We start from the raw sequence: 24778 nt of genomic DNA, 5'->3' as shown, positions 1-24778 counted from the left end.
AATGGCTGCTCCCTAGTGTTGCATTCGCGGACATTCAGAGGCCATTCTTGATTTTTAATAGGAACATTATATTGAACGTTATCTAAGCTGATCGTGTCCTTTGACCTCAAGGACAGTGGGACGGATAGGGTGGGTCTCTGAGCGTAGCAGTATGTAGTTCTCCTTGAGTCATGTGTGTCCTCTTGACAGGAAACTCAAACACACTGCTACACCGTAGCTTGAAACTCGAACCCATTGATTATGACTTATAGCAGCCCGGTTCTTGTTTTGTGTGTGGGGAATGACAAAAGTCCGTGTGTCGATCGTGTGACAGATGGGCTATTGTGCGAAATCCACGACTCGCCACTAAACATGACCTCCAGCGTCACACGTAGAGCGGTGCGTGCGGGTGGGAGTTGTCTGGTGTAACGCATTGTTGTGTTGGGGGATGAGCCCTCCGTCCGTCGGTAGTACTGCTGCTGCTTCTCCTACTTGGTCGATTGTGGCTAGTGTGTGACTGTAACCCAATAATGGTCCACAAAGCAGTTAAGTGAGTTATCTTGTGAATTTCTTAGCGAGAATTCACACACACAAAGAAGCTCCCTTTCTCTTTTATCAGCAACTGAAAAGGACCCCCGTATCGCCCGTTGGATGAGAACATTGTGTGCGGAATCAGAGCCACTTAGCAGGCCGTATCGCCTTTGCTTTGTAAGGCTGCTGGCTAGGTACCGTCTTCTTCAGCTAGCAAAACTGTTCGTGCATCCGAGGTAAGTGCTTCGGTTTTTTTGTGTTTTGTTTTATTTGTGCGGCTGCAAATGTGTGTTTTACACTAACATACTGCATATGCATTAACCAACAGCAGCTGCTCTTGTTTGACGCCATTTGTTCCGCTTGCTGGCATAGCTAGCTGCTCTAGCTAGTTAGCTGGCTAGCTAATGTTATTGTTAGCAATTTGGCAACTTCGACTGAGTCGTCTGTGGTAAAGGCAATTGCTTCTCTGCACCAAATGGATAAATGCTTTTTCCTGTGCCTGTGTACTCCCAGTTCAGACTTCCCACTGTGGCCGCCTCCCACCTCAGTTAAATGCCCCAGTTCACAAATATTTAGTTTTGGGGCAGTAACAGCAGAAAAAACACAAGTTTACTCTCGTTATTAGCCCGTTATAAAATTATAATTCATTCAAATCATTTTAATAGTGTTATAATTTTAGCTATTGGTGTTACTTAAACTTTATATATATCAATATCTAGTAGAGTTGGGCGATATATTACAACATTAAAAGTTTCAGACCAGTCGATATCGACAATTATGCGATACAATATAATTTGAGATTCAAATTCGCTCCTGAGTCAAAGTTTTTAAACATTCTGCATTGATAGAAAACAAGAAATATTTGTTAAAAACAAACATTTAACAAATCAGCACCACAACATGCAGCAGGTATGTGTTTACGTAGTGCAAAAGCATTATATCCAGATATATGTATTGCACCTTTCTCATATTGATATTGATGATAATTATATTGCAATCATATATCGTCATTCAGTTTTTACCTAGCCTTAATATCTTGTTGATGAAAGCCTACTACATGTACACATATTATTAGTGACTCAGCCAGAATCAGCCTTGTTGTTTCATTGTTTGTTGTACAAACTGTACACCACATCAAAAACAAAATTTACATTACATAGGCTCTGTGTCAGAGTAACATTTCAGAGCTCAGTGGTCACGCGATTGGCTCGTTTTAAATGTTCAAAACACTGCAGTTTGCGTACTACAGATATGTAAATATCGCTGCTGATCTGACTGAGCATACTGATTGTACAAAAGCAGTTTTTCTCAGTTTCCCAAGCATTGTTTTTGCTAAGTCACACTAAGTGGTGGTTGCACAAGATCATGAATTAATTTATACATCAGACATGTTCAAAACAAAGAAAACTGAAAAAGTTTCCTTTTAAAGGCCAATCATTCATGTATTTAAACTTGTAAATGATCGTGTTCACTATTTAAGACCACAGTTTTCTCTGTTTTTTTAATTCTTTTTCTTTGATGTTTTATAGCACTTGGCATCTGTAATGTTGCATTACTGCCTTCTTTATCTTTAAGCTTTTTATTTGCCTTAACATTACTGTAATTGTGAATAGTTTAAAAATTGCTTTTACGTGAATTAATTACATGTATGCAGATCTCTAACTGTGGCCGCCCCACTCTGTCTCCACAGCAACACGGAGCAGCAAGATGAAGAAGAAAGCTCGGCAGCACCGGGTTGCGGTGCCGCAGAGGCCACCGTCTCCCATCAAGCCGTCACCCAACAAGCAGATCTTGACGTATGCCCAGGCGCAACGCATGGTTGAGTTCGAAATTGACGGCCGCCTCCATCGTCTCAGCATATATGACACGCTGGACGTGATCTCGGATGATGACCCCATGGTGCAGGAGATGATGGAGTGTACCAGCAATAAAGAGAATGCTGAGAAACCACAGCAGCAGGTCCTTCTGAGGTCAGTGAGACTAAAAAACAACCAGGAGAAGAGAAATGCTGCGCTGGGAATCACTGGTCAAGGAGAAGGAGCTGGGCATCATGCCAGCCGCAATGCTGGTCCAAAGCTTCCTGAGCCGAAGTTTCGCACCGTGGAATACAACCTTCCAGCTGTTCCCAAGCGGTCAGGTGCTTTTTATAAATACACAGAGAAAACAGAGGAAGAGCTTGATGAGGAAACAGAGTATGACATGGATGAGGAAGATTATGCATGGCTAGATTTAGTCAATGACAAACGGCGAAGCGAAGGGGTCAGTCAGGTGTCCCACAATGTGTTTGAGTTTCTTGTTGACCGCTTTGAAAAGGAGTTGTACCTGGAGAACCTGGATGAGAGCAGTGAAAAGCAAGCTGCCATCGATGAGGATGCCGTGTGCTGCATCTGCATGGATGGCGATTGCCACAACAGCAACGCTATTCTATTTTGTGATATGTGCAACATTGCTGTGCATCAGGAATGTTACGGTGTGCCCTACATTCCTGAGGGCCAGTGGCTGTGTAGACACTGCCTCCAGTCACCCGGTCAGGCTGCAGACTGTATCCTTTGTCCCAGGAAGGGTGGGGCAGTGAAAAAGACAGCGGATGACCGCTGGGGCCATGTGGTGTGTGCGCTTTGGGTCCCCGAGGTTGGCTTCTCTAACACCACCTTCATTGAACCCATCGATGGTGTCAGCCACATACCTCCAGCCCGCTGGAAGCTCACATGCTACCTCTGCAAGGAGAAGGGTGTTGGGGCATGCATACAGTGCCACAAAGCCAACTGTTACACTGCCTTCCATGTCAGCTGTGCTCAAAAAGCGGGGCTCTTTATGAAGATGGAACCCATCAAAGAGGTAACGGACACAGGAGAGCCTACCTTCTCTGTGAAAAAAACAGCCTACTGTGGAGCGCACACACCAAATGGATGTGTAAGGAGGCCACTTTCAATCTACGATGATGCTGAACCCAAAAATGGCCTTTGCAAGAACTTGGAGAAAGTGAAAGCTGCTGGTAAAGGACATTCAAAAGGAAAGCAGAAGAAAAAGAGCAAGAACAAGAAGGTTGAGCCCGAAGTTGAAAGTGAAGCTGCAACCGCTGCTACTGTGCCTACTTTTCCTGCTCACAGGTACACATCTGAATTGACAGGAATCTATTTTTCTAAACATTTTGCTTTTACCATGTGACAGTGTCTTATATCTGAAGCCCCTTTTACACTATAATCTGTGGGTATGCAAGGGCTTGATTGTGATATTGAGCACTCCTAAGTTTTTAAATGTAAGGATCACTGGAAACGGTCAAAATATGAATGTGTGTCGTAGTGTTGCGCCCTCAGTGGGAAAGGGGTTTCATATTTATTTTGTCTATCAAGTTCTGGTTGATTTCTCTAAATCTAAGAACTTCAACCAGAGCTAACTGGCTATCTTTTTCACTTCACTGGTGTTAAATTCTTCAAGCGATCTGTACCTTTTGTGTTTTTAGATGTTTGTGTTTCTGTCCTCTAATTGCTGTCTTCGTGGCCCCTCTAGGTTACAAACCATTTTGAACCAAGTGTCAGTCCAGAAGAAAAGAGCTTTTGTGGAGCTGGTCCTAAATTACTGGACACTGAAGAGGCAATCCAGGAATGGGCTTCCCCTCCTCAGACGCCTTCAGACAAACCTGCATTCTCAGAAGAATGTGCAACCGGTTTGTTCATCTGTCAGTCAACACCAGGAGACTTTTAGTCTTCATTTTGCTTTTTTTCTATCAATGTACCAGTAGTTTGTAGAACTTCAAGGAAGTGCTATGATTATTCATAAAGCTATAATTTGTACAACATTTGTGCTGATGTGTTATATTGTGTTATAGTCCACTAAATGCAAGTTCTGCATTTTTTATTTCTATTTCTTCTGCAGAAGCAAGTTGAGGAGGAGAGCAGGGCATTAAAGGACCAGCTGAAGGAATGGCACCGCCTCAGACACGACCTGGAGAGAGCTCGGCTACTGCTCGAGTTAATCCGCAAAAGGGAGAAACTCAAGAGGGAAGAGGTACAAAGTGGACGGATGGATTAATTTCACTTCTGGCTGTAAAAAATCTGCAAAATCAATAAAACAATCTTGGGTTTCTGTTTTGTGCTGTGTCTTAGATGAAGCTACAAGAGACTCTCTTAGAGATGCAGCTGACTCCCTTCAGTATTTTGCTCAGAACTCTCTTGGACCAGCTTCAGGCAAAAGACCAAGCCAAGATCTTCACACAGCCAGTGGATATCAATGAGGTGAATCACTCTATATGTATTATATTAGAATATAGATAACTTGCCTTTATGCAAAACAATTTGTCTTAAGGACTCGGTGACTAAGAATGTCATACAGTGATTTGTGACTTACAGGTTCATATTTCAACACAGTCTCTTGAAATGTGGCTGTGCTATTGTCAGGATGGCTTGTGTGCTAACAGCAATATAGCAGCAGCTCTCTCTTTCTTTTCTGATACGTATACTTACATTTAAGCATTTAGCAGACGCTTTTTTTCAAAACAACTTACAAAAGAGGAGTAAGCTACATAGAAGTAGTCTTGGAAAGAACTCCACTAGACTTCTATAAAAGCTATTCAAACCTTTTTTGTTTTTCACCGCTGGTGTTCAGGGGAGGACACAGTGTCCTACTTTTTAATATTAGTCTGATCTCTTAGGGCTTTAAAAGTTTTCTGTTTACAAACTTCATTTCCCCCCCCGTGTGTACTGTGTCCACAGTGTTGAGGAATGGAATGCGTAACTGGAGATCAAGGTCCACTCACTGCTCTCGTCTGTAAATGCTGAGGGTATTTCTTGTACTTCAGCCCGGCTAGCTCAGTCGGTAGAGCATGAGACTCTTAATCTCAGGGTCGTGGGTTCGAGCCCCACGTTGGGCGCGGTTCTTTTTCCGCGTTTGGGGGTCACGGCGGTCAGTAGTTGAGCGAGTTGTCCTTCATATAGTATGTCGGTACGACGGTCGTGTCTGTGTGGGTATGAAAGATGTGTGAAAAATTCACTTCACATAGTTACTCATAGAGTAAATATATATATATCTATATCTGTACTATTCTCAGACTCGATCAGTAAACCTGTTTTCTGTATACAGTATGTATGATTGGACCATTTCAGACAGAGTTCTTGAACAGGCGGCTAATCTTTTAACTGACTAATGGTAACTATTAACTTGTGTTTTGCATAATGCAGTGGACTCATTCTGGGTTACTGCCAGCTTAACATACCTGAGGTGGAGGGGGACATGCTATGAGCTATGCAGTCAAACACATTTTTCCACCCGAGTGTGATGCACTTGAGCCAAATGTTTGAGAAGACTGTTTTGTTACCACCTTTATAAGCAAAGGTGTTGTTGCACTTTAGGCAACTTTTGGGACATTTTAATTTCTCCATCGTGACTTGGGTCAGAGCAGGTCTGTGTTTCTTTGTGAGGCTCCTGCTGCCTGTGTGTGTGCATGCATGCGAGACAGACGGGCAGTGAGAGATAGACGAGCCCCCTGGCACTGACAGGCTCTGACAGACACACACAGATCGCACCTCAAAAATGGGAGCAGTGTAGACAAACAGCTTAATTTGTCCAATACAGTTACCAGCACCGCTTAGGTCAGGTCTAGTTGTACCCATTCCTTTTTACCTTTTTTAAACTTTAAAAAGTCTTCAAATCCTCAAGTCAAAAGGTCCCCCTGAACCAAATGACAATTCTCTAATCTGTCACTTTGTTAATCCTGTCCATGTCTTAAAATGATGTAATACAACAACAAAATCCAGAATAATCTACTAAATCTCAACATACATACATGTATACAAACATATTTCATCCTATCTGCTGTTGCACGTAGGTGCCTGACTACCTCGACCACATCAAGCACCCGATGGACTTCTCCACCATGCGGCAGCGCATCGACGACCAGGGCTACAACAACCTGGAGCAGTTTGAGTTTGATTTCAACCTCATCGTTGAAAACTGTATGAAGTATAATTCAAAGGACACTTATTTTTACCGAGCTGCCGTTCGCCTCAGAGACCAGGGTGGGTCCCTGCTCAGAAAGGCTCGACTAGACGTGGAGAAAATAGGCTTCGACTCGGAAAGTGGAATGCATCTGCCCGAGGCTCCAGAAATCAAAGCATCGCCACCATTTTCTTGGGAGGATGGTAAGGGCAGCAGATTGTGTTATACGTTCTCACTTAATCCCTTGAGTCAGGTCGTTGGGCGGTAGGTGACTAAGAAATATTCATGAAATGTGTTGAATTCTCTCCATAGTGGACCGCCTTCTCGTACCAGCCAATCGGGAGCATCTGCCTCTGGACAAGCAGCTGAAGCAGCTGCTGGAGAAGTTCGACCTGACGTGTGCCATGAAGTCCAGCCCCTCGCGTAGCAAGCGCCTCAAGCTCCTCAAAAAGACTATCAACGATGTTCGCAATGAGATGAGCCTAAAACGAGTCCTGCCTCCCCACCAGCACTGTACTTCCACCACAACTCCTTCCACATCGGCATCATCCTCATCCTCATCAGCCCCTCATCATTTGGGGATGGCTACACCTAAAGAAGAGAGACTGAAGCCTAATGGACATTTTCCAGATGATGAGGGTAGGTGTAAATCTCTTGATTCTATTAGGAAGTTCATTTGTCACTTTACTACAGATATTACCCCATAAAGCAAATCAGTCACATGACCTAAGCATTTCCAATTGTGCATAAAATATCAAAATATTGTCTGCTTTGTTGCTTTGGGGATAATTGTCTTTTCTTGGTTTTGCAAGTTGTGCTCATTAATATTTTTTACTTTCTGTGACCATACACTTAAGTAAAGTAAATCTGAATTTGCACAGAATGGGACCAACAAACATTATTAGTCACAAAACCTAGTCATATTTGTAAGGCTTCAAATCAAAAATAAAAATAAAATACAGATTGAACAGCCACCATAGGAAATACAAAAATGTTAATTCTGTAAAATGTAAACAGAGAAATACAAAACCTAGAAATTCTAAATTAGATGCAGTGTCAAACAAAACAAAAAAATCATTCCAAATCACAGAACCAGACAGTTGTAAGAATTACTCCGAGGTGACAGTTGTGCTCAAGCAGCAGTGGACAGGTGTCACCGGTGAATCCTAACAGCATTCCTATTTGTCCATGTGGAACTGATCCCTGAATGGAACCAAGGAACCGTCATTTTTCCACATCCACAAAAAAAACCTGCTACCATTTGTAAACAAGGATGTAACTTGAGCACGACATGATTTTTTAGTACCATGCCATGTCGAGACAGACAAGCTTTCTGTCACTTTTTGTCGTGTTTAATCAGGTGAAGTTGGCCTTATGGTGAGCGAAAAAAGAAGGGACTACTTTGTTTTGCTCTCATTTTTATTCATCAAAGTGCTTCAATGCTACTGAGGCTAAGCTGCCCCTTGTTTTACCTATATGACAAACCCAAAAGCCACTTGATATAGTGCAGTGTATGTAGTTCTGTAGACACAAGGACAATGTGAATGTTGCAGCATATTACTCTTTTTTTTATTTTTAGTTTTCTGTTGTTTTTTTGTTTTTGTTGTGAACTTTTTAAATACCCCCCCCATTTTTTTTTATAAATTACCTCCCGCTGTTCTCTATACAATTTCAGATAGTTGGTTCCTCATGAAAACGTAATTAAAAATAATTTTGTTAAAACATACGAATAAAAGACAAAAATGGTCGATAATAAATATGTGTAATAGTGCAAGTTGTGCAACCATGTTTTTTGAGTAGTAGAATTCACCTCTGAAACTGTTCATGGGCATTTCTTCATGCTTTGAGTCATACTTGGTTGCAGTCTTCTTGCTTTACTAGCGCAATGTTGCTGTTCTGTCTTAACGTGTATATATTATTTTTATGTATTACCTAATCAGGATTGCGTGAACTCAAATGTAATGGACATTTGTTCACTTTTTAACGTTACTCACGACGGTCTTAAATTGTTCATTTTTGAGTGTGATTATTATTATTGGTATTTAATGTTTTCTCTGATACTCCACCACAGGGGACAAGTGTCTTCCTCCTAAACTGGAGCCCTCAGACTCCATACCACCCCTCATCCACTCAGACACAGACCCTGGGCCTCCCACCCTCAAACCAATTGACGCCATGCCAGACTGTGATTATAACACTCACAGCAAGCGAGGGAAGTTTGATGGGGAAATCCCGGACCTGCTCTCCTCTGCCCCACGACTCAATGGCTACTCCCACAACAGCCTCCAGAACTCCCTGCTAGATGGCGACGTGAGCGTCGTGGCCACGTCCACTCTCGCAGAGCCCACTGGAACGGTCAGTCGACGGACAGCCGTGCTCTTTCGCAAATCAAAGACCGCCAGTCCACTAAAGCCCCAGAGGAGCGTGGAGGAGGGGGCCGACAGCCTCGTCATAAGAGAAGGCGAGGGGGAGGAAGATGAAGACGGCGCACAGCTGGGTTCCAAATCCTTCCTGTCGGTGGTCATACCGAGACTAGAGACTCTTCTTCATGGCAAGAAGAGGAAGCGCAGTGGCAGCAGAGACAGCGAGGAGGAGGACGAGGAGGAGGGTGGAAGAGAGGGGGAGCACGAAGAGGAGGGAGAGTCTCCAGTGAAACGACTCAACACTGGTAAGAAGTTCGAGCTGAAAAGAAATTGTAAAAGAAACTGAATGCAATTTCTTCAGGCACATTTATTTGAAATGAGGTTGGCTGACCCGCAGACATCAACATTCGGCTCTTTCTGCTGTGTGCTCCCTCAGGTCTGTCGAGGGGTTTTCTGGAGGTGGAGGAGAAGGAGCTGGAAGAAACCAGCAGAACCAGTAGACCTGTGGAGCCACGGAGACGCTGTGCCTCCGAGTCCTCCATCTCTTCGTGTAGCAGTTTGCCAGGAAACACCAGGTGAGCCAGCAGATAAAGAAACAAATGTTTTTGCAACGTATGAATGAAGACACAGTGCTGGTCTGTGGGAGACAGGACTCAAACAGGCCTTTCACACATACATGGGACTGAACAAATCTTTTTCATTAACTGATTCTAATGATTCACTATGTTTCTGTAGCACCTGAGACAGATGAGCTACTCAATAAAGAAGGATTTTGGATAATTAGAGGAGTCCTTCAATCGTTGCACTCTGCAATTTCACTATCAGAGGTCACTAATTCTTACAAACTGTACCTTTCCAGGTCTTTGTGCATCGCTAACATGTTACCAGGAGTTAATAGAGTTGAACAACATGTCACTAAACAGCTGTCCAGATAGAGCAGATTTATGAAATGACATGTTCAACAACACATATCCATTACTACATACTATTCCTTAAAGGCCAGATACTGTCAGCTACTTTGCATCTGTGCGAAGGCAGAGCTCTTCCATCTTTCCAATTTCCATCCAACACTTTCCATGATGTTCACTCCTGATGTTTTGTTTCTTATATTAATGCTGCTGTGTGTTTGTCCCTTGTCTTGTTTCCAGCACCATTCTCAGTCTTCCAAAATGTGGGAAGGGAAAACCTGCCTTGGTCCGGAGAAACACTGTGGACGATAAGAGCGAACTAATCGCCTGCATTGAAACCGGGAACTTTGCAAAGGCAGCGCGAATAGCTGCGGGTAAGTCGGCGGCTCGAAGCGTCATCACACTACACGCATGAGAGGAAAGACATTTTTGTAAATGGAAACTTGTTATCATGTTTTGACAGTTTACAACAGTTCACATTGTTAAGAAAACATGTCAAGTTTCAGAAAACAGCACATTCAAAACAGTGACATACAGAGCTGCAATTATGATTTGCTGATGAATGGATTCTAAACCTATTCTGAAAACAAAACAAAACAATTTCTCATTTTACTGAAAAAAAAGAACCAGCAAATAAATCAGTCCCTGTTCAGTAGTGTTAAAATGCACAACGATGAGCAAAAGGTGCAGAGTTCATCTCGCTGCAGCATTGGTGTCATGTTCACGCTTCAGCATCAATTAAGATCATGAAAGTTTCATTTAATAGGACATGCAGACTCCTGGTGTTCACACACAAACAAAAAAAAAGCAGGTTTGGAAATGAACAGCAGCTATCAGCCAAGTTCTTGTGACTTTTGGCAGTGACCAGTGAGTTTTTTTTGTGCTTGGCCTGCCATCATGGCACGTAACCAGTCAGCATCTGGAGACAAAACTCTCATTTGGCTGATTAAACTGTATAAGTGGTTGGTAAATTTCAATATCTGTCTGTCACGGCAGGGTCTAGATGGGGAAAAGTTAATTTGCCGCCCCTGTTTGCCGTGTGCTCCTGCATGGTTTTGAAAAGAAAAAAAAAAAAAATGTGTTACTGTTCGTGTTTAAACCCACACATAACTTGTTTGGTGTTGTTCCTGCTTCCATAGAGGTTGGCAACAGCAATATCTGGATGCCTGCTAGTGCTGCAACAGTTGCATTGGAACCCTTAAAGCTAGTTTGGGCCAAGTGTAGTGGATACCCTTCCTACCCAGCCTTGGTGAGTGTTTGTCGGATAGAACGCATGGCAATCACTTGAGTGGTCTTCTTACTCTCACGTTGAGTTGTCATCTCTTTCATTGTGGCGTACATTGAAACCTAACTATGACCCTCTTGTCTCACAGGAAAAAGGCAGTAGTTTCACCTCAGCTGTTAGTTTAGTTTCAAGTGCTCCTTCACAATTGTCAATTCTCTCCTGTAGATGGCAGCCTTTCACTGTTAACCAGTTACATTTGACCTTAGTGTTAAAGGACAAATGAGGAAAAGAATCTTATTGCAACAAGCTAGGATTCTGCATGCATGCACGCATGTCTCTGTGTCTGTGTCTGTGCGTGTGTGTGTGTGTGTGCGCTTTTATTTGTTACATCTTATCTATTCTGGCAAAATCACTGACCTTGTCACAACTAGTAGTCCTCATGGAGACCAAAACCTGGTCCTAATAAGGGATAACGTCATTTCTGAACTGGATACGTTTGTAGCTAAGATCTGAATTGTGGTTAGGGTTAGGTGTTAACTAGTTCTGGTTAAGGGATAAGTGCAGTGTCCTCAAAAGGATAGTTGCACAAACTTGTTTGTGTGTGTCTTCACAATTTGAATGGGCTTTTTTTAGGGTTAAGAGCTGGTTTTATGGTTCAGGCTAGATTTGGTTTATGTCAGTTTTAGGGTTAAGGTTTTTAGTTGTGATGGTTAAGGTTAGGATAAGAGGTTAAAGAATGCATTACATCAATAAGTGTCCTCACAAAGATTGTTTGTGTGCATATTATTCATTCGTCTTCTACCACTCTATCCTCCACATATTATTTTTTAACACTTCAGTCATCTTAACTATATACCAATGTGATTCTATGTGTGAATCCATGTTTGTATTCATGAGTATATGTGTCTGTCTGTCTGTGTAACCCCCCCTCGCTTCCCTTGCTGCGTGTAGATCATTGACCCCCACATGCCGCGCGTGGGCTGCCAGCACAACGGGGTGTCCATCCCCATGCCCCCCATGGACGTGCTCCGCATCGGAGAGCAGATGCAGTACAAAGCCGAAGAGAAACTCTACCTCGTCCTCTTCTTCGACAACAAGCGCAGCTGGTGAGTGTCGCTCTGTGAAGAAAATGATTTAAGCTGCCGCAGGTTTCTACAAGGGTAAAGCTATCAGCCTGTCTGTCAGCTCATCATTATTCTCCTGTGGCTGCACGACATCAGTCGTCAACAGGCAACAAATGGCTCTGGCTTCGAGAGGCATTTAAAAATTTCTCCTGAACTTCGGTTACTAGGAAAATGTGTTGTTTCTTCCACAAACACAAGAGTGTGCAGCCTTTTTTGTATTCACTGTGAAGGGAAAAAAAAGAAAAGAAAGATTCCACCTTTTAGTGAACAGTGTGCACATGGATTTGCCCCGAGTATGTTTTAAAAATGTCAGCATGCATTTATAAAAAAACAGATTTTACTCCTTAACCCCACTTTAACATTTTAGTCTTTTAGTTTTCTCTCTTCTGCTCTATTATTGTTGACATCTCCTCCAATTTTCTTGGAAAAATACCAGTGTGAGGCACCAGAGATTTTTACTCTGTATGCACAGCTCCCTGATGCTTCCATGCAGCCGTCAGTTTTTAAATGGCAGCTGATGGAATGTTTATTCAGAATAATTATAAACAAAGCAGTTTTGATCCTGTACCATTAAATACCTTTCGTGTTGATTATGTTCATTATGGTTGATTTCTTATCATTATTTTTGCAGGTTTAGTTGTTAATTCTCATCCATGTGTACTGGATTTTCTGTGAAATACCAGCAAGAACTTGAGCTGTTTTACTGTGTTTCTCTTCATCTGTACTCACACTCATGTTGAAAGATTTTCAGTTAAATCAGAATTCCAGGTGTTACAGTGAAATACGTTGACTGCAGCTATTATTTCAGCACATAGATTCACTTTTAGATGAGAAGCGGTACAAAATTGTTCATGTAAATTGTGCATATATTTCTACAGGTGGCTCCCCCGCCAGTTAAATTGCAGCGTAGCAAATAATATATGCTAACTAAACCTCAGATAAACGTAATATCTATATGAAAAAAGAGGAACGGCAATTTTCAGATGATCGTTTTCCTGTGAAAAGAGTGATGTGTTCTTGAAAAGCGAAAGGAAAGACATTGAGTGCTGCCATTCTGATGATATTTAGTCAAGGCTTGTTCCTCCTCCTTCAGGCAGTGGCTTCCGAGGTCCAAGATGGTTCCTCTGGGGATGGACAAGACCATAGACAAGATCAAAATGATGGAGGGACGCACATCCAGCGTTCGCAAGGCTGTCCAGATCGCCTACAGCCGTGCTATGAACCACCTGAGCATAGTGCAGGATGAGCCAGTCAGTGACCTCAGTGACGTGGACTGATGACAGTCGCTGGATCTGCTTCCCTCTCTCACTTTCACACACACGTACACACACACACACACACACACAAACACGTACCTCTCCTGTACCAAATACCCCTTCCCCCTCTCTCTGTCTCTGCAGGAGACTGAAATGTTTACTGGGCACCTGCTGTAACAGGTGGTGTCTGTTCCTCATCCATTCCTACTCGTACACACTCCTCCTACCATGTGCCGATGGGATACGGCTGCTGCTGAAATGAATGTGTCTTTTCTGTTTGTCCTCTCCACCTCCAGCCTTGTAACTGTGCTAAGAGACTGCTCCCCCCTCCTTTTTTTCTTTTTTTTCCTTCTCCCTCCCGTGTATACACTTCACCAATCACAACTGTCATTTAATTTATCATGTCAGTGCATAAACGTTAAGTGACTGATTTGGGTGCATGATGGTAACCTGGTTAAATGTGCCCGCAGTGTTGAGACTTCCTAGTAAAACTTCACACCACTTGGTTGAGTTTTGGCTGTGGCTGATAAGTTGTTTTTTAAACTCGGTCGTTGATTTTGGCTTTTTCAATTTTTCATTTGTGTTATGCAACGCATCTAGAAGCTGGATTCAAAGAAATGTACATTTCCTGCTTACATGAAGGCCTTTTAGTTGCATTAAATCAGCTGTAGCCAAATCATATGTCTATGTCACATTTACTCACTGAAGTCATCTCCATTTACAAATATCTCCCTTTTTTTATTTAAACTGTAAATAATCTGTACAGTTGCCTGACACTAACTTATTTTGTAGTTTTGACATAAATGGAAACTGTACAGGAGTTTTTTTTAGTATTTATACTTGATTCATTCTCAGCACTAAGGTGCAAGTGCTGTTTTTTCCAGTGCTGTGTGATCAAGAAGAATAAAAATGCAAAAGCCTTAGTATTATAAGATTTATTAGGGCTGAAATTACATGTTTCTGAGAGGTATGAAAGTATTCCCTTCTTTTTTTTTTAAGTTATTTAAGTGTATAATCATGAGGTTCCACCTGGCATTAATTCCTATTGTATGGAAGTAGTTTTAGTATTTTTGTTCCTATATATTTATATGATTTGAACTCACAGTGATGACAGATGTAAGTCTCTGAAGCTCATACAGGCAGTCTTATGTGGACACAGAACATATGTTGTTCTCAAGAAACCAAAAATATTGCTACCCAGATGTTTTTCTTTTCTTTCTTACTTTCTTTTGGTTGATTTCTTGTGTGATGTGTGAAATTGTTGCCAAAAAAGAAAAAAAAGTGTATTTTTATGTGATACATTTGACTGTTACTTGGTTTTTGGTGTAGTCGTAGGGAGATCATGCCTGCGTTTAACTTATTGTAAAGCATTTGAATTACTTTGTAGTCAAGGAAAGATGTGAAAACTGATTGTGGTAAAGTGGCACATTTTGTGGTGGATACTTGCCTTCTTTTTAAGTAACCTTTTCTAGTGTTCTTTTGTAGCTGTAGAGTGAAAGACTTTTCATTTTATACTATTGCCTATTTTAATTTCTGGGTAGCATTGGGTAGTTTTGGTATATTTCATTTTGTACTTAACTGTCGTAGTTTTTTTTATCAGGTTATATGAAACATTGCTGGGACTGTTTTTTTTGTAGCAAAGCAAAAAATAAACATACAGATATAAACATCCACCCCTCCTTTCTTTTGTCTCTGAGTGACATAAAGCAGCATTCAAAGTGTAATGAATTATTCATGTTCCCCTTTGTTGTTTAAATAAGGGTCTCAAGCATCCACAAAGTCGCTGCACAATTAAATGACTGAAAACTTCATTTAAAGAAAAGCAAAATTTGAATTTATTATTCAATTTCTCTTTCTTTTTTTTAGTCTTATCTGGGGTATTAGATCGAGATACTTAAATCTTTATAAAACCACTCGAAAGGACTGTGTGTCCTTCATGGTTGGCAGAGGGCAGACACTAATTCAAACTACCACTTGCCATATGGCACAGTACCATGCTCATCTACTCAGCTGATTATTGTCCACTTAAATTGCAAATTGTGTCCTATAGGTTGCCAGTGACATAATGGGGGCTGCAAAGAAGGGTAGGTTTATGAGCTGTGACAGAACACACAGCTTTATTATATTACACGGACAAAACGTGATCTCGTCCACATTATTTTCTTCTGTGTGTTGTGTCGTTCTGAACGAACCATTTATGATGATTTTACATGAAAAAAAAAAAACAGGCTGGGTTGTACAGCTTTGATTTTTAAAGATTTATTCAGCAGATGCTATCATATCATTGGTTTTTTAATCTTCACTTTCTAGAGATACAGGGTTTTCAAGAGATACTGGCAAACCGACAAAATGACACCATAGTCAAGGACACTGAAGGAAAGGGTTCTGCTGCAAAAAGCACATAAGTGTCTGTAATGAATTATACTTCAAGTACTCATGTAAAACACGGTCCCTATTGTTGCTATGTATCAGGGGACAAACAGTATTTAAGGGTCTTTTTTCATGGTAGACATTCTGATATATTACAGTAGAAAGCACAGGCTGAGTTTCTATTTAGCTTCCTCAGTTTCAGGGTGCATACTGACTCACTGTCACACTGTTCCAGAGCCATAATTCATGTTATCAGTAGCACCTGAGCTTTTGATGCTAAAATGGTTGCTGTGGAAAAAAACAAACAAACCTAAAGATAGTTTGCTGAAGCCATACAGTTTATTTACTTCATATAAAATGTGTGGATTCGTTTTATTTATTTATTATTTATTTATTTAATTTCTATAAAACAAAAGATTAATCAGTAAAATAAAACATTGTCCCTGTGTAAAAGCAGCTTACAGAGAACTGGGCAGAGAGAGTGGCGGCCATTTTAAGTCCGCCCACAGGGAGTCGCTGTGGATTCACACAAAAACACGTCCTCCATCTTGGCTCAGACCTGTTGTCGGTGCACCTGAGTCCACCTGCCCGCACTCACCCGGTGCCTCCTCTCACTTCAGGTAGGCATCAGTATTCCGCCTGTGAGCCGTTTCCATCACTGTGTTCAAATGCTGAATGCACCGATTAGAGGGAATGTCAATTAATGCTAAATCAGACATGGCTGCCGGTTTGGAGCCTCTCACCTCCTGCTCGGCTAAAAGTCTATTAATGCCGACCACGGACTGTCCACCGTTTGTCCCCCTCCCTCCTCTGTCTTATTTCCTTACAAACACTTCAGTACACTTCAACTGTTAAACTTTTGAGTGTTACATTTGTTTGAATGCTACATGGAAGTTAGCTCGTGGGGAATGGCAGGGTGAACATGTAAACATGGCTGTGTGGACAGAAGCTGAATCTGCACTGTCACATTTTTTTATGGAGTTAACCCATTCACAAGTTTTTCTTCCAGGGATATTTGACATTTTATTTCAAGTGTTGTTTGAGGTATTGACACATTATCAACACTGCGACTTCACATTAGCACGTTCTCCCCACACCAAAGCCCATTGAGAAAATCCGTGATTACATTATTACAGCACAGGTGTGGTTAATTCCTCATCAGCCAGTTTGAATTGTTATATTGGGACTTTGGTGCTTGAAGTCATTTTTTTTCAGACTTAAATAAGTGTCACAAACTTCAGCTCCTGAAGTTTCTCCTTTTGTCCCCAATGTCATCATGTCTGGGTCCCAGGCTGGTTTACAGAAACGGTAGCATGCTCACCTAAATTGGTGTTGTGATAATGTGTCAATACCTCACACAACCACACTTCAAGAAACCATAACTATCCGTTTGACAGCCTAAATGGAAAGGTGGGGACATGCCTGGAATGCAAATCTGCCTCAAAACTGTTGAAATATGCATTTTTACTTAAGCCAATTCACCATTTGTTTTTCTTCAAGCTACTTGTATTCAGAGAGGTAAAGCAGGTTTATGGGGAATAAATGAGCAAGTAATGACCCTGTGATATAGAAAGCCACCTTCAAGTCACGCTGAAAGACATCTCCCATCTTCACAAACAATTGGTGCTAATGTAGTCTCACACAAACACACGGCAGAGTCTCATGCCCCCTCCTCTCTGTGTCTGTCTGTCTGTCTTCAGCAGAGACTAATTGTGTGGGGAGGTAAACACAGCAGTCAAGTGGAGAGGACGGCGAGTCAAGCGTGAATATCAATCTCCCCACATCAGTGTCATCAGATGACTTTGACTAAGTTACGATGGGCTCATTAGAGTGGCGGAGCAGGGTGTCGGGTGGTAACAGCATCCTGGTGGAGGACTCTGTAGATATGGAAGCCTGCAGAGCTCACCAGCTAACAGGTGAGTGTGTAAACATGACTGTGTGTGTGTGTGAGAGAGACACAGGGCTGTGCACAGACAGGGTTCAGGGAGGAAATGTCACATTCCCACACAGACAAATCCTCTACATGTTTGCAGGCTCAGGCAGGCAGACACATGGAAGTTCATGGCTGTAATTGTATTCGCACATCTTCCATATTCACAAATCCTGATCATTATGAACCCCTGACATGGGAGTTCTTTGGCTCCCATGTCAGGAAATGACAGCAGGAAATGCCTGGGTTGCTCACTGGTGTCAGAACCTGGCAACTTATTCCTGATAACTTTTCCTCCACCTTCAGGATTTTGGTGGTACGTTTAAAAGAAATGGTCATTTTCCTTCCATTTTTATGCTGTCATTCTTGACTTTTCTCACCATAAACTAATTGAGCCATGAAACTGTTTCTACTTTTCATCTCAGCCATTTTACTGGTTTTCTGACTGGTGCTCCGTCTTTGCATACGCCACTTTTAATGTCGGCTATAACCGTGGGTTATGAGAAACTTTATTACAGTAAAGCTTCAGGATTAATATTAAGTTGAGGCATTTAGTACTGAAATTATCATAATTATTTGCAGATCTATTGCTCCATAAGTTGTATGATATTGTTTAGTGTCTGATAACCTCTAATATACCACTGCGGTGTAGCTTTTTTTAATATGTTAATCTGTTTAAACTAAAAACATCCCATCACATTCTTTTCCTCAGGAGCAGTATTTTAAATGTTGGATACATCCTTTTCTCACCAGTCAGTCAGAGTTTAGAATTTAGAGTAAAGTTTTTGTATTTTGTTTGAAACAAAAATTGAGTTTGCACTGCAAAGACCCAGCAGTGAAGCAGCAGGACTGAGGGGATTAAATATGTTTTCACCTTGAATTAAAAGGGGGAAAAAAAAAACATAAAAAAAAAAAAAGGATTTCCAGACAAGCTTGAAAACTCTTAAAAATGCTGGCTGAAAGTTTGGAGGTGTGTGAGGTGACTCGAAAGGGAAACGCACTGTGAGCCCTGCCCCAATACTCCTGCATTAAACATCATGCAAGCCATCTCTTTTCCATTTTGGAACATGCACAAACATATTATCCTTCACTCCTCCCTTCTTCTTTCCTTCTCTCTCGCTCTCCGCTGCTCTCTCTCTGTCTCGGTGGGTCCCTGATAGGACCGATCTCCAGTGGCCATGTTCAAAAACACTAGGCCAGAATAGCACAGGCCCTAGGTAGATAAATATTTATAGGGTGCATTTACTACTTACCACAGAGGAGAAGTAGAAATAGTGTTTCCAAGGTGAGAAAAACAAACAACTTCAAAGGAATTTAAATGCGGTTCATGTAAATTTCCTCCAACAGTCACATGTTTCTGCAGAGATTATGGTTAGATTCTCGCCTGATTCCAGATGACCTGATTATTGTCTGTTTGTGGAAATAGTAGCCCAGAGGCATCGCTGAATGAAATATATATACATATGTATATATATATATGTGTGTGTGTGTGTGTATATATATATATATACACACACATATATATGATCATGATATCACAATCATGATATCTTAAGTCACAGCTTTTAGGCAGCTATGACGCCCAAAGCTACATTATTCATTGATCTGAGTGGACTGTGATCAAAAACTGCTGATGGATGAGATGAAAGATCTTTGCTGTATGAATGAAGTGGGGGTGGGGGTGGGGGGTGGTCATCAGTGCTCCCTCAGGATACATTTATTTATAGATAATCTGTAACAAACCAACCCGGATTTCGCCGAGGCTGCAGCTTAACACCTGAGATCTAATTGCGACTGTTAACTCAGTGCACAATTTCTCTCTGGATTCTCGTTCGCTAACTCGCAGACGACTGCTCGTCACATGTGTCCCCATCAAACGCAGCCAGGCAGTCATCTAATTATTTGTTAATGCCATGATTCTGCTGGCTCTGGAAACCTGCTGATGCCTGTGTGTGTGTGTGTGTGTGTGTGTGTCTATATGTGTGAGTGTGAATGTGTCTGCTGGGCTGGGGTGGGTTGTTAATGAAGGGGGGATCAGCAGGACTCGGAGTGCAGCCCTTTGATGTGAGAGATAATTACTTGTGTAATCAGGATAATTAGCAAAAGTCCAGAATAAAAGTAAATAGGCTAACTGTCACTTCCACTGTAGGCTGAATGAACTCAAGCTGCGAGCCAAACAGTGTGAGGTTTTCTGATTTAAATAAAAAAAAAAATTGGGATTTGCATTTGGGCACAAGGTAATGTTTATGAATGTTATGTATGTTTGTATGTAAATGATCAAATTTGCCTCCTGCTCCACTGGACCCTAAAAAACACAGCTAATCTACTGGAGTGATGGGCCACTATTATTCAAACAGGAGTATACCACCTTTTTTGAAAGCTCTACTCAGACTCTAACAAAAGCATTTGGTTCCCATATGAGCGTATTGGCTGTGTAGATATTTTTGTTGATAACTAATAAGGAGTTGCAGTACAGAAATGCTATAAGTCTGAAGTAATTTAGTGTCACCATGACACCGACAATTAGATTTTTCAACTGCAAAATGTCTTGCTTGGAATATACTGTATCTTCATTCATCTTCTGTCGGCTGTAATCTTGCTCGCTGCAGCAAATCACCCGAAGCTGCTTTCAGCCAGACATTTTCCTGCATGTGAAAATGCAAAATGTCATATTGGGACATTTTCCAGAACTTTTCCTGTCAAATATCCCGTAAAATGTGAGAGCCCATGTGAGAATCTCAAAGGATTTACCAGTGAGCAATATTCCTGCTGATGTTGTGAACACATCTGACATCCGCAACAATGTCCTGCTACATACTTTATTTGCAAATGCAAGAAGTCCTGAAAATGTCTGATCCCGACGTTCTGGACATTTTCTGCAGTTTGCATTTAAAAACAAGTTCACTTGTGGTTCGTACTGTACATGATTTCACTCATGATTCAAAAGTATCATAGACAGTTTGCTAATATACACATAATACTGGTGCTCCGAGTTTAACTCGTACATGCGTATTGGCGTACACCGGCTAGCCTCGACTCACCTTGTACCAGGTACTTTTGTGAGCACCTGCTCTGACGAGTTTCCAAGCAAGCTGGAGCGACACTATGCCGTCACAGGAAGAGATGTCCGATATACAAGAATCAAGCCGATCTGTCGATAAGTTAAAAAGAATTAACAATCCAAAAAACGTTGGTTAATCTCCAACTATTACCAGGCAAATGTCTAAAATCTCAGTATTTAACAGAGGAGTCTGGTGTATTTACACAGCACTGCTGATCGCGACCGGCATCACAAACCCGTGCCGCTGTATTTCAGACCAGTGACTGTGTCAGACGGGGTCTGCGCTCCGGTCATGGAGGAAGTACTGAACAAATAGTTTTAATTAACTGATTCTTATGATTCAATTACACTGAAAACAACTGCTTTACAAGTTTCTAGTCACTCTTTTGTGTGTGTTGCGTGTTAAACGAAGTCACGGCAGTTTCATGCAGCCATGCAGTGATGACTCCGCCCAGGTTGAGTAGGTGCTATTTTTGTTGTGGAAAACCAACCTAAACCATGCCGTGCTGTGCAGTGGCGAGTCGAGGCGAGCTGGGACCACAGTGTTATAGGGGTTTAAGTAATGATCAAGCATGCATTGAATAAACCTTGTGTCACAGATCATTTTCACAGTAGATATTTGTCGACATGACAAAAGTAGGACAAACACAGACTGTACCAATAACATTAACTAGGGAGCCACGGTCGTGTTGTTCAAGTGTAAGGGTAGGTCGCTTTAAATACTAGACATTTTCACCTGTAGAAACTTTAATTCTGAAAATGTGTTATTTTTAAACACTATTTTCTGGATGTGTTCCAATAAAGCGGTTGAGAAATAATTATAGTGTATGCTCATTATAGCATCGCTAAAACAACAAATCTAAAGGTGGCCTTGAACAGCAGTATGACCCGAGTGCAGTGGAACCCTAATTAATTTTCCTGATAAAACCTGTAAATGTTGAATCACTAAAGAGTTTTGCTCCTGTGTCTCTATTAACACAAAACAACAAACAGGGGAAACATTTCACACATCTGGGGGAGCATATTCACAGCAATTATGTGTTTTGTATCAACTTAAATCAACAGCTCCTGCATACTCTAATTTCTCCAAACCACACAATTTCATGCAATGTCTTCCTACACACGATAACCCCAAAAATGACTCTAGTGTGTATATACACGTCAGGCGTGTATGTGGCCCTGCCATAGAAATACACTAAAATGAAGGTGGAGTGTGTGCTCAAAGCTAGTGGGGTTAAGGCCTAGGTTTCCCAAAGTTGCGTTTTGTTTGTGTACATGAAAACGCAATGGCGAGTTGTTGTTTTTTTTTAAAAAAACCTGTTTTCCTTTTCGAAAACTGTCTTTATATTTGGATAAAGAGCAGACACAATACAAAACCTTTGCTTCTAAAAGTAGTCAAATTAACATATGGAGTGTAAAAAAGGTACAAGTGTAGATGAAATGGTGTGTGATGCGTACTACAACTTCATGTGGGTTTAAATAGGGAGACCCCCTTGGGGCCGTGTGAGTTTTTGTATGTGCCTGCACAGATGTGTTTCTAAGTGGCTTCATCCTGGCTCTTGTGGAAAAGAGATTCCTTTACTGCTCTCATCACCATTCTGCCGCATTCCAAGGACACCGTTGTGATTGACGGGCTAAATGTGCATCTTGCCAGAATTGGATTTGATCCTGTGGGCTCTGCCACGGGGGCCTCTATGTTGGATTTACACGTAACCCCCATACTCCTATTTTCCTCCTCCCTTCTCTCTGTCAAACAAACACAAACAGAATTACCACTTCTGGAGCATCTCCCGTCTGCCCACTTGCTGCAATGTGGTGAGATCATGTTGAGATGTCTGTTGCTGAGTGATTGTGCTACAGTCCTTCCACTGATGCGAGAGGATTTGTGCATGAGTAAAAAAAAGAGCAGGTGTGACTGTGTGAGCTTGTTTTGATGCATATGTATATTATATACAGGTGTGTGTTGTGGCATATGTGTCCATGGTTGCATGGCCATTTATGCTTGTAAATGGGGGGGTGTACTGTATATGCACCTGCTGTAATTTTCCCTCCAGAATTTAGCTGAATAATTGCACTTCCTGTGCTGGCTCCTTATGCATCAAAGCCTTGATGAGATGAAATAGAGCACCACATTCTACTCTGTCAAGGGTAAAGTGGTGCGGTATGCCTTGGTTGCATTACCAGCAAAAGTTGTTCCAACCTATATAAATCAGTGACTGTTTATTTAAAAAAACTATTTTGTGCACGTCCACATACGTTATTTTTGCTCACACACCAATGAGTGGTACTGAATATGACCTGCATTTAACCCATCTCTTTTACACACATAACAAACCAGGCGCAGGAGCAGTCGCAGCACTTCCCTGCGCCCGGGGAGCAATGCTGAGCAATTGCTCAGGGGCCTTTAAACCGTCAACCTTCCAGTTACAAGCCCAATTCCTTTGCCTTAAAGTCAAACCAATGCAGAAGTGCCTGAAACCTGTAGTCTCTCAAATAGCCACCACTGCACTGGTATGTGAGTCTATTACGAATGTACTCTTCTTATAACATGATTTTATAATGTGTATATAAACATTTTCCTTGTGGACATTGTGTCTTAAATGACTGCTTCAGGTTGTCTTTAATGCAGCATGATTTTGTTTTTAAACTGTAGGGCATGGCTATGGTATGATTGACAGCTATTGTTATTGTTGATGGTCCTTGGGCTTTTGGTAAACTCCACCCATCGCTTCTTTCCCAGCTCCTCCCACTCATTCAAGTATTGTCTCTTCTGGTATCAAAACATTCCCAGGTTTCATATCTGTTTATACTCGTGGAGTATGGTGTTCTTAAAAGGGGTACCACATTTTTTTAGAGCTAGATTTGTAACTAATGCGATTGGCTTTGGTATAATTCAAGACCTAATCAGGTCTGTAAATTGCCGTGAGTTTGAGGTATTTCTGTGTCATTCGCCATTGCCATCTGCATGAAGAGACCGAATTTCTCAAGGCATCATCTGCCAGAGTGAAGACATCCCGGGCTTGTCGTTACCCCGATGCTATTCAGATGTTAGAAAGGTGCAGCATCAGTTCACCGTGCTCTGTGGGAGTGCGAGCGAGGCCTTCATTCTCCTCAGCTGTTTAGGTAGCTGACTCTTGTCTCTCACAGATCTGTGGCAGTAACATCCTTATCACCACTGAGCCTGCCATCCAGGTTTATCCATTTGGCTGAAGACTGACATTACTGCAGTAGCATCCCTCCTTATCTCTTGTCTCCGTTTTGGGGGTTGAAGTAAATGCGGACCAAAACAGATTCCCAATTCAGCCGAGAATAGAACAATGGCTACAGTCTTGGATCCATGTGGAGGCGATGCTGAAGTGGCTTCATTTATCCATTCATTCCTGTGCACAACCACATGCTGTTATGTGCTGTTTTGAATCTGTTTCTGTGATGCAAACATTCTGGTCTCATTCTGGATTGTATATTTATCCCCTAAGGATGCACTTGTGCATAATTTGGTGAAGATTTAATCAATGCAGAATGTTTCTTTAATTAACAACATGAAGATTTATTGTAGGGTAATTGGTAATTCAGTACATTCTGCATTGGTTTAAAACCGAAAACCTCTCAATTCCGAGCTCTACTACCTGGCCTCTGTATGTATGAACATAATAGAAAAAAATAACCAAACCTGCTGCAGAAACACATTTACTTGCAAGTCAAATTAAGCTATAAAATAAAAAATGATATTGTGAGGTATCACTATATGATTGTCTTGCACTATATTGATTGTCAAAGAATCATTGTATCGTGATATTATTGGTATCGTGGACCATGTGTCGTGTATCATATCGTGAGGTACCCTGCAATTCCCACCCCTAATTATTTTTCATCAAAATGTCACAAATTGACTCTAATTCTAATTTCTAATTGGTAATTAAAAACTCACTGCAAATTCACCAATTTTAGACCCAGGTTAATAAAAATAATGAGCACTATCCTGGAGGGGCTGATATTGTATAAGCGATATATATAGAGCTTTATACAGCAACGCTCTTGTTTTTGATAAACCCATCTACCTTTCCTGGGCAACTGGAGATTGTTAAAAAGTAAAGGAT

The 24778-nt window shown here is 41.5% G+C and overlaps 1 protein-coding gene, 1 long non-coding RNA gene and 1 other non-coding gene across 5 annotated transcripts in view; all 3 read left to right on the top strand.

The window, feature by feature from the left end:
* The first annotated feature begins 127 nt into the window (after positions 1–127).
* On the top strand, positions 128–14701 carry brd1a (bromodomain containing 1a). 3 transcript variants are annotated; one of them, XM_044021576.1, is made up of 13 exons: positions 129–746; positions 2201–3620; positions 4021–4177; positions 4387–4518; positions 4617–4745; positions 6335–6647; positions 6757–7083; positions 8516–9112; positions 9244–9382; positions 9956–10089; positions 10855–10964; positions 11892–12046; positions 13158–14701. In XM_044021576.1, exons 2-13 carry the CDS (start codon positions 2218–2220, stop codon positions 13339–13341), a joined length of 3780 nt encoding a protein of 1259 aa, XP_043877511.1. In that variant the 5' UTR covers positions 129–746; positions 2201–2217; the 3' UTR covers positions 13342–14701. The 3 variants fall into 3 exon arrangements, with proteins under 3 accessions (XP_043877512.1, XP_043877511.1, XP_043877510.1); XM_044021575.1 differs by having other exon boundaries at positions 4021–4189; XM_044021577.1 differs by lacking the exons at positions 10855–10964; positions 13158–14701 and having other exon boundaries at positions 128–746; positions 4021–4189; positions 11892–11960.
* On the top strand, positions 5308–5380 carry trnak-cuu. The gene has a single exon. It is a non-coding gene; the product is annotated as a tRNA-Lys (tRNA).
* Positions 14702–16231: 1530 nt separating the features above from the next.
* LOC122765787 overlaps positions 16232–24778 on the top strand; it is a 110814-nt gene continuing 102267 nt past the window's right edge. The window contains exons 1-2 of the long non-coding RNA XR_006360005.1: positions 16232–16310; positions 17391–17606. This is a non-coding gene — a long non-coding RNA (uncharacterized LOC122765787). The remainder of the gene's footprint in view (positions 16311–17390; positions 17607–24778) is intronic.

The sequence above is a fragment of the Solea senegalensis genome, linkage group LG3, assembly GCF_019176455.1.
Source record: "Solea senegalensis isolate Sse05_10M linkage group LG3, IFAPA_SoseM_1, whole genome shotgun sequence".
NCBI classification, from domain to species: Eukaryota; Metazoa; Chordata; class Actinopteri; order Pleuronectiformes; family Soleidae; genus Solea; species Solea senegalensis.
This window is presented reverse-complemented; position numbering and strand designations above follow the sequence as displayed.